General features: G+C 26.3%; 1 protein-coding gene across 3 annotated transcripts; it reads left to right on the plus strand.

Moving 5' to 3' along the window:
* Positions 1-761: 761 nt before the first annotated feature.
* Positions 762-11,203, plus strand: LOC119682601 (serine protease inhibitor 42Dd-like). Of its 3 annotated transcripts, XM_038096084.1 has the most exons (5): positions 762-1,009; positions 1,083-1,289; positions 9,842-10,752; positions 10,832-10,973; positions 11,041-11,203. In XM_038096084.1, exons 3-5 carry the CDS (start codon positions 9,874-9,876, stop codon positions 11,163-11,165), a joined length of 1,146 nt encoding a protein of 381 aa, XP_037952012.1. In that variant the 5' UTR covers positions 762-1,009; positions 1,083-1,289; positions 9,842-9,873; the 3' UTR covers positions 11,166-11,203. The 3 variants fall into 3 exon arrangements, with proteins under 3 accessions (XP_037952012.1, XP_037952013.1, XP_037952011.1); XM_038096085.1 differs by lacking the exons at positions 762-1,009; positions 1,083-1,289 and adding an exon at positions 6,811-6,831; XM_038096083.1 differs by lacking the exons at positions 762-1,009; positions 1,083-1,289 and adding an exon at positions 7,321-7,468.
* Positions 11,204-11,211: the final 8 nt, after the last annotated feature.

Here is an 11,211-nt window from a genome sequence, read left to right on the forward strand (position 1 = left end):
AGCCTGGTTTTCTTTCTTGATATTAAAGTAAATTTAAAAATTTCACTAAACCAACTCATCGGTCTTTTCGTTGAGAAATAGAAACGAAACTGATGAAAAAAATTTAAAAATTGTGTTTATATTAATTTTAACGATCCGCTGAGTAATTTTGTTATCAAATAAAAAAATGCGCAAATATTTATAATTCTAGAAAAATTGATTGCTCACAATTTTATTTTTCAATCTTCTTCAAGATAGATTTGTAATGCTTTGTTTAAGAGAGTTTATTACACATCAATTAGTTCATACAAAAGAACAGCTAAAGAGATCTCTAAAAAAGTAATAGTTTCAGGTATGTTTATAGAACACTAAGGGTGAGTAACTTGAATTGGTATGTAATATAACAAAAATATATAATTTTAAGATATATACATATTTATTGTTATACATGTATAACCATTAAAATCCAATTTTCTACAGCGCGAAATATATATTAAATTACTTCATTTGAATAGAAACAGAATTTTTATTATATATTAAATAAAATTTATAATTTTTATTTTTAATGAAATATTTCGTAATATTTCGATTATAATATCAAAAAGAAATTTTGGATTATATACTACCATATACAACATATGGTATATGCGCACATTTGTTTATAAACTTATGAACCTTTAACAATTAAATATTATCGCAGCAATCAAATTCTTCGTTTAAAATTTTCTTGAAACTTTATTATTTAAATATATAAAAATAATTTCATAAAGTTTAAACTTATTAATTTAGAATAAAAAGTGGGTAGGTATATCAGACACATACACCTGTTTAATAACATTGTTATTATTAAAATGGCACTCCTACCACTAAAGGGATTAAAAAAAGGGACCAATGTAAACTTAACGCTTGTTCTAATATTATAGAGAAATTTGTTAGTCTTCTCAACACCCTCTAGTACATTTCTTATTGTTACCACATATAAACTCCATTGCAAGTCAGTTCCACATAGCTCAAAGTTCTAAGTTTATAAGTAAGTGAAAGTTATTTTCTATTAAATGAAATCATTCACATGAAAAGAGTTGGTTCTTCTTAAATCTTATTAGGTCGACTGTATCCAGGTTCGATTTGTTACTCGCAACTACAAAACGCGGTAAAGGACGTCCGCAGCTTCCGAGGAACGACCAGCTGACCAACGATTTGAAGTCGTTTGGTACTACCAACTGGCGACAGCAAACCATTAATCTAGCTGGCTGGCGGAGGCGTTCGACGCAACCAAAGGCAACTCACGTCTGTAATGGCCAACTAAGTAGGTAAGTAACCAGGTTTGCCAATTCTTTAAAGTAGAAATCTTCACGGTATTAACACTTTTTTGGAAAAAGTCGTACAGTAACATAACAGTTTCTCAATCGTTTCCAAGTTTTCATCCTGACACTCTCAGTTGTCAGTTTCGACTTGGGGTGCCTAATTTGATCCCGTAATTTATTATCAAACATTTACTGCTAAGGACAAATGCTAGCATGTGGACATATGACAACTTCTTGTCAAAGTCAGGAGCGTATCTGTTTTTTGTGGCATGTAATAATGTAACATAATAGTGTAATAAGTACACATGTGCTTATTTAAAATTTCTTTTATTTAAAATTGTTTTATTTAATATTTTCTTTTATTCAAACTTACTCATTTTCAATATTTTTATTCTTTATTGATTCACAGTTTTAAATTCGTAATATTTTTTTTTTTTATTTTTTTATATTTGTTTTTGTATATTTGTTTTGTTTAATTTTTTCTTTTCAATTTGCAACACAATTAGTTAATATTATTTTATATGATGTTTTTTCCGATTAAAAATTACGTTTAACGAATTAAAATGACCGACTTTTTAGAACGTTATCAATAGACAAGTATCTTTTAATAACAATAAATCCGGATGAAAGCACAACCGTAACGCAATGTAAACGACACGAATCCCCAAAAACACTAATTTGTAGAAATGATTTTTGTTAATATGTGTCTATTAAATTCTATTTGTTATCAGTGTTTTTTTAACCATATGAGAATTGACATTTCTATATGAGTATCCAATCTGATTTTTATACTCTTGATTTCTTTAAGTTCCGCTGATTTTTGTTTCTATATTTCATATAAATAAATTAAAAAAAAATAGTAAAATATACCTGGAAACTATTATTGTATTCCATAATAAAAAAAAAATTGTTTTTATTGTATAAATAAATTTATGATAGCAATAATATATATATGTTCTATAGAGTTATTTTGAAAACTGTGTCATTGCAATTATAAAATATTAGAAGAATCCATTTATGATATATAATAAGTTCGTTTTTTTAATTAGAAATAAATAAAATAAAACAGAAAAAAATAACAGATCCGAAGCTGTTTTTATTAAATTCATTTAAATTATTTTGGAACGAAACTGATCTTGAATACATTGATAAGTGATAAGAATGTTAAAAAAAATCTTGATAATATTTTATAAGAGAATTTGGCATAATATTGAGAAATACTTATTGAGAGACATCATACGAAATACATTTAAGCAGCAAAAAAATCTCATTGATAAGATTTTATATATAAAAATAATAACAAGAATACAACTTATAAAGGGTGTTAAATTAAGTTAGTTTAGTTAATTTAATATGGTCATAATTAAAGATACTTTTATATTATTTTTCTCACATATGCTAATTTAAAAATAAGGAAAACAAACTTTTTAAATATTTCTTAACTTTATATTTTGAATAAATATAATAATCTAATCTATAATAATTAATAATATTATTATAATTATAATAAAATAGGTTATGTTAGAGTGGTTCACTAAACTTAGCTTGAGCGCAAATAATGGCCCATACTAATACTACGGACAAACATTGTTCATACTATAGAACAGAATGCTTACCAGAGAAGGTAAAAATGACCTATGCAGTCAGTGCAGGGACAATGTAGATAACACCACTACTCTCCTCTTTAAGTAAAAGTGAACCAACCTGAAAAATCTATAAATTTTGCCATGTTTCACATTTTAAGATATAACAGCTCTGTCAGTTCGTTAGGAACAGAGCCCTTTAAGACTTATAACCTTGTAATGGCCTAAGATGAGCACAAATACATGAGCTGACGCACAATTTTCTTCTCCTCTATAAATCTAAACAAAAATCAAAAATCATTATAGAATGCCTTCTTAGCATGCAGTGATCAAAAGTTGCTAAAATTCATTTTTTTTAGTGTAAATGTCGATCGTGTTAGCATAGACTACTTTATCTAGAGTACATCACTTTGATGAGTTGACTCCGCCATCATCAAGGTTCCTAGATATCTTTATGCAATTTGTTTTGAATTTCCATTTTTTCCGATTGAGAAGAAAAAAATGTAGACTCCATACTAAATTTATTCCAAATGGTTTGAAATATTCCATTGATATTCTTTTTTGCTGCAAGGAGAGATATATTTGTTAGCATATACTATATGTAATACATGAGGAGCAGCCTCGATGGACTGTAGTTTTGGGCTCAAATGGTGTTTAAAGCGCAGTGGTTCTCATATTTCAACAATTTTTTAAGCAATCCAAAAAGAAATTAAGAATTGATAAATACTTGATTTCTCCTTAATTTCTACATATTGTTGACAGAAGTTTATGATTTTATAAACTCTATATTTTATTAAACAATAAAATGATGTGAATTTCAGTATTCCAGAACTGTACTATAAAAATAAATTTCTGGTAATTATAATATTAAATGAAGTACTATATATAAAATAACTAAAGTAACTATTTTTTAGGAAAAGTGCTATTAAATTACTTTATCCATTCTCATTAAACTATATGCTTATTATACCAGAATAGATTCAATGTTGAAGATAACTTATTATTAATAAATAATAATACTTGACGTATATGTACTATTTTACGATATAATTACAAATAAAGTTTGGAAAGTACATACTTTGCATATTTAATGATTTAAAAAAACCCTCAATTTGTGAGTCACGATACCTGTAGGAAGTAATCAACAAATAATTGAACATATAAATGAAAATCGTTACTTTTAAAATTTTTAATACATTTGTATATTTTAAAATTAAATAGTTTTAAATATCACGAAATAGTATGCGTTGTGAAAGATGTTCATTTCATTTTGTAATTTTTATTGTTTATTCAGAAGATACTACACACCTTCACACTGCAATATAGAGATAGATATGAGATAGAATTTAATTGGCTTACACTCGGTAAGCAAATTAGGAATGTTCTGTATTGAACTTGACTCATAAATAAATGTTTTGTTAGATTTATAAATACAATTGTGTTGATTTGCGAAATCGCAAACGCTGTAAACAAGAATATAGGGAGCTACCCAATGTTTTCTTCTGACATAAACAATCTTCTTAGCTTTATTATTGTTTATATTAGTGTGATGATGTTAAAAGAGAATTTATCTTACTTTAAAAACATAAAAGAAATAATGACAGAGATTTTGTATTATTAATAAATCAAAACAAATAGTGCTCTGTTGGTTCGTGACGAAATAAGTTTTGGGGTCTCTTATAAATTTTGGGAGATTACTTTTATGATTTAGTTTGTACTTATAAATAACAAAGTAGTCAAAACAAATACCATGAACTCAGAAGAACAGTTTTTACAATAGAAAGTTATAAAAATAATTAAATAACAACGCTCAATAATAAAGACAATTCAATAAAAAATCTGCACCTTCAAGAAAAACATTACATATATTTATTTTTTAGAAAAAAAACATGATTTTAATTAATGCAGAATGTCGGTCATAGATTGAAACTTTCTATACCACTTTCTTTTATCAATTCACTATAGCTGTTACTGCACTATACTACTAGAGTTTGATATTTTAATAGTATGTTCACATTTCCTTAGTTAAAGCGGTTTAATTGATTTAGGTCGCTGAAACGTATGAAGAGATTTCGTGCTTTCCGACTTAGTTAAGAATAAATTAAGGGAAATTATATCAAAAATGTCGAAGGCAACAATGCAAAATATATTTCCCAAATGACTAAATGACTAAAGGGAAATGACTAAAATTTGACGTATTTGACTCATGAAATAAAATATAAATGAACAAAAAAAAAGTCAAACAAAGAGGTAAAAATTTTTTAAAATGCTTGTTTTTTTTATAAATAAATAATATTTTATTGTTGTTTATAAATAAAAAATATAATTAATTAATTTAATTATTTTACAACTAGTTTTTGATTTCGTTCTAATATAAACACAACAAGTGAATTTGTTAATAAAATTTTCACAGCAAATTAACAAAACTCCCAAAAAATGTGCGAACATAAAACTCATACGGCTTTGTGTCACTTGGTTAAGGTGCGCTGACTCTGAGCTTCAAATTTGACAGAGCACAAGCTCAATTCCTAATACTTGCAGTCTCAAAAAAAATATTTACGAATAATTAAATACAAGTATTATTTCCAAGACCACTGATGAAGGGTATTTGGCAATACTCGAAACAGCTGTATGGTTAGCCAAAAAATTTAAATAATTAAAATAATATAAAAAAAGAATTTTTGTGGTTATAGTTCACTACTTTTCGAAAACCTCTTCATAAATAAAATATATAATTGATATATAAAAATATATGAATGAATTTCCATAATATTTGATATCATTATACAATATCATATATAATTTAACAAAAAATATTTATTACAGTTGGATATCAACGGAAATGTAAACAAACAAAACTCTTCTAGAATTTTCACAGAGCTTTATGACATAAAAACTCAACATACATAAGCCAACTTATGCTAGTTGAACGTCCAAATATTAATTGATTGATATAAATTGATTTAGTTGCAGTGCCAAAATTCTTCTACACCTCCAACCGCTATTTAAAAATGAATATCTTAATGCTAAGATCATGAACATGAAGCTATATAATCAAGTAATTCGTCCGTCATTTCTATATGGATGCGTAGCGTTTAGCAAGGCTTCAAACACTACCATTCGCCAGCTTAATATCACACAAAACCAGGTTCTGAGAAAACTATTCAAGGTACCATGGTACATTAGGACGAATAACATCCACAGGGACTTCAACATTGTTCCGATCAAAAAATATATAAAGAATAGTGCCTTGAAATTATTTATGAAAACTGACAGGCTTACCAACACCGCGTTTTCGTATCTCAGAATGGTTACAGGCTCCTCGGAGAGGTATGCAGATCTGAGGTCAATTGTTGTTTAGTCTGATGTAGTGTTAAACAAACGCCTTGACAAAAAACAGTCAAGGCGTAGGGAGGGGTTATGAAGAAACCTCGCAGTTAATAGAGAGTAAAAGTGCTCAAGTGCACTGACTTAACTAACCTTAACATAATAATAATATTTCATATAATTTATTTAATAATAATAAAAACAGATTACATTATTTAAAATGATTTCATATAAGCATTTCAAAATAAACATTCATTGGTGCAACATTTCAATTTCTTAAGAATGTTGCTATAATTCAGTTAAACCTAAAACAATGACTCTATATAAATCTGTATTGCATCCATTCAAATGGTAGTAGATATTTATTTACATGCATATATACTTATGTCTATATATGAGGTAATAATAATGAACATAAACGTACAATGATTATTGTTTTACTCAGACAGATAAGTTATTTTTATTTTGAAATTGAGCGCTTGTGTAAATATTTTTGACTCTCAATTGTTCATTGTTTGTTTATTTATCTTATCTCAAAGTAATATGTTATGAATCATAAAAATTTCATAGATTCCATTTAACCTAAGAGTGTGGAAAAATTTGCAAACTACAACAATTTAGTTTAAAAAGTTTATGAAGTAAGTTCGGTTGAGGCGTTTAAATTGTTTTCTTAATCTTTGATTTTAATTGCAAAAAAAAAAAAAATAAATTAAAATAAAATAAAAATTAGTTTAAAGGAAATGCAAACAAAAATTATATATTTTAATAAATTATAAAAAATTATTATGGTTTGGAATAAATTTGTTTTTATATTATACACCGTTCGAATTGTAGGTTTTTTTCCAATTATTTTTGCGTGCAATAAATTCTGAAATTATCTACCCCCAAAACAATTAAGAACAAAATTTCTTCATAAATAATTTATTTTTCTACTTAATTTTAGTCTATGTTACTCTTATCTATGCAGAATAATGTTTGCTTCTGGCGTAATTGATTTTTGCTGTATTTATTATCTGTTGTCTATGGCAGAGCAAAAGTAGATGTATTCACGGATTTGCATATTTACTAACGAATGACTCCGGGTTTACACAAATTTGTGAAAACCAAAACAAAAAAAGCAATTTTCAGTGAATATAAAAGATCACTTTGTGTGGTGAATCTCAGCAGTTGTAATCTCGTATTGCATGTATTAAGTATTAAAATTGTGTTAAAACAAAATTCAGTATCTAAAACCAACAGAAGAGTCATTACCACTCAAAATGAGGCAAACGATATGTAAGAATTCGCCTGCAGGTGTTCACTTTTATTTTTAAACAAATTTCTTCATCAATAAAATTTTACTAAATTACAAATATATTGTTAATAAAATATATAGAAAAGTGCTCCATTTGATAAGTTTAATTAATTGTACTACAATTTATATATTTTTTGTTTAATTGCTTTTGCCAAGGTGGAACTTACGTGTACGTGTTTTAATTTTCAAGTGATTTTTCTGATATGATTAAAATAAAATTTAAAATAAAAATGATTACTTCATAAAAGTAGGAACGCCAAAAAAAAAATTTAATTAAAAACAAAAATGATAAAATAATGATAAAAATTAAATTAAACTTAAAATTTCTGAATGACTTTAATATTTGTTATCTGTCAATTATAAATATCGTGGTTCAAGATTAATAATTAAAATCCTCAATTACTACTTTATTAAGTATACGTGTATGTGAAACTATATATTAAATCATATATAAATAAAGTGAGAATATATAAAAATAATATCATTATATCAAAGCTTGCGTTTATAAAAAATAATTATAATATAAACATATTGATAAATACGTCAGTAAATCATTATCCTGTTCAGTTTTACATCTTCTAAATGAGTTCAAATTTGTGAATAAATAAATAAAAGAAAATAAAAAAATCAACTAGCCGATAAACACAATATAATAATTAATTTTTGATCATAAAATTAAGAAAATAAATTTTATATATAGAAAATAAACTAAAATACTGTAGTATTGACATGCAATTGTACTAAAAATTCAAGGACTTTAACTTGTTTTTATTAGCAACCTTCAAATCTATAACACAAAACATGTTAAGCGGGATAATATAAATATTTAAATTTTTTTTTTTTGTGATTTGTAATAAAATCAATGTTAAACAGAACATTTTTATAACAGAAAGTTTTCAATTTTTAACCAAGCCAAATCTTGGGATTATAGTTGTGGATACTGTTAAATATCTATAATCAGTGGTCTTCTTAATCATCTGTTGTTTTAATTGTCCGTATAAATTTTTCAGACTTTAAATATTAGAAATTGAATCTTGTCAATTTCGAATCGTAGATTCGTATATTATAGTGAATATTAGTAAATAATGACAATGAGGAAGAATAGTGAAGAAGAACAGTAAAGAAGGATAGTGCAGAAGAACTCTCAAAAAGGCCCTTCTTTATTAAATGACCTATTACACGGAAACACGATGTACATTTATTTTGTATTTTTTAAATTTATAGTTTTATTAATATTTGCTTGTTTATGTGTAAACAACAATTGCACTTGCTGTACTATTTTTAAACTAAACGCATATACTACAGCTACATAAATTGACTAAATCATTATATAAAAACAAATGTTTTTTATCATTTTTAAGAGTTTATTGTTTTAGCAATTTATTGTTTTAATATGTTAACCAAAGTCTTTTTAAAATAAAAATTGTTTTCAAAACAGCCTGAAGAGATGATTAGTACCCTAATGATGACTATAGAATATAATTGAAATATTAGTTTAAATAACCAATAATATTGGTTTTGTTTTTAAAATGGGCTGAAGATGATTAGTATTCTGAAGATGACTATAGAATATAGTCGTAATATTGGCTTAAATAAAATTTTTTAAAAGCAAAATCTTTTTTTAAAAGTATATTATTTAATTATTGAGCAAGTACCTCAACTTAAAAACAAAATTATTATTAAAATTTTTAAGAAAATAAACAAAAAAAAATTAAAATATATTAAACAATTACACTACTAATACTTATTTCCTGAATTCTTACTAGAGCATAAGGCCTCCTTAAATTCAAAAGAATTTCAATTATAATAGTACCCGTATAGAAAGAAAAAAATAAGGAAAAAATAAGGAAAAAATAAGGAAAAAAGGTGCTGTTGAGATTGTGAGAAATAGAGAATATTTTCTAAAGACAAAACCTCCAATAAAACATTTTTAATTTTAAATAGTTTTTAAACTTAATTGTTAAAAATGTATTCTGTATGTATTTTAAAAAAGTTTGTATTTTTAAACCAGAACTTTGTACAAATATATTGCCGATTATTTTGTTTATATTTATAGATTTTATCGAACTGATGTTTAGTTTGGGCTAATAATTTACTGACGCAGTTCTATTTTGAATTGGGAATTCACACTGTTTTAATATAATCTCAAAATAAAAAAAAACAAACAAATATGTACTAGTTAATCATATTAACAAATTAAGATAACGATTATTTACCAAAGAATAGGTTATAAATATTTGCATATAATAAACAATAATAGCAACTATTACTATATTAAAATATAATAGCTTATGAGTTATTACAAATAAATTGTTATATTAATTAAGTAAATATTTAATTAACTTTCATTTTAGTTATTTCAATTTGTACCATAACAATTCTACAAATGGCTACCGCCGGCACAACCGCACCATCCTTGAGCGCTGCTCGTAATGCCTTTGCAATGGACACTTTTAAAGAAATTGCGGTCAATAGCAATGCAAAGAATGTAATCTATTCACCTGCCTCAATACAAGCATGTATGACCTTACCATTCTTTGGTGCCGAGGGTCAAACTGCAACAGAATTAAGAGATACATTACATTTAGGAGCTGGAGACAAACAGTCGATTGCACAAAACTATGGTGACTTTATAAAACGCGTCTTTAAAAGTTCATCTGATGGTCCCCAACTAACTATGGCGAATCGTATATATGTTCAACAAGGATTGGAAGTGAAGCCACAATTTAATGAAATCGCAGCAAAGAATTTCCAATCTGGTGTGGAACAAGTGAATTTTGCTAATTCTGGACCGACAGTCAAACAAATCAACTCGTGGGTAGAACAACAAACGAATAATAAAATTCAAAATTTACTTTCGTCGGATGCAGTAAATGCACAAACAAGTTCCATATTGGTAAATGCAATATATTTCAAAGCTAATTGGACCAAACAATTTAGTGAATCGTCTACGCATAAAGCAGACTTCTCATTAAATTCTAGACAAAAGGTTCAAGTTGATATGATGTTCAATGATGATAACTATAAATATGCGGAACTATCCAATTTAGATGCGAAAGCTATAGAGTTACCATACAAAAATTCAGAAATCTCAATGTTAATTTTACTGCCAAATAAAGTTGATGGTCTTCAAGAACTAGAGAAGAAAGTATCCGCTATTGATTTAAATCAAATTACAAGTGAAATGACTTCAAAGAGTGTTGAACTGTTTCTACCCAAATTTAAAATCGAATTTGACATTGATCTCAAGCAGTCATTACAAAATGTAACTAAAATATTCTATAAGTCTAGAATGGAATTATTATATTAATTATATATTTTTTCTTCACTGTTATGTATTATAGCTTGGCATTAAAACTGCATTTTCTGATAATGCTGACCTTAGTGGCATATTTACTACGAGTGTTCCACAAAAAATTTCAGATGTCAAACATAAAGCATTTATTGATGTTAATGAAGCAGGTTCAGAAGCTGCAGCAGCTACATGTAAGTATACAATTGCATTGATTTTTCTATATTGTTTGAGCATAATTTAATATTTTCATTTTTACAGATATTAAAATTGTGCCTATGAGTTTAAATTTGAATCAGAAAACTTTCGTTGCTGATCGTCCATTCGCTTTTTGGATACGTAGCAACGACGCTGTTTATTTTGCGGGTCATGTTGTTTCACCCTAGAAAGTGAATCTTTAAAATTTATTATAAACTGATTGTATACGTTTTT

This window comes from Teleopsis dalmanni, chromosome 2 (genome assembly GCF_002237135.1).
Source record: "Teleopsis dalmanni isolate 2A chromosome 2, ASM223713v2, whole genome shotgun sequence".
Classification (NCBI taxonomy): Eukaryota; Metazoa; Arthropoda; class Insecta; order Diptera; family Diopsidae; genus Teleopsis; species Teleopsis dalmanni.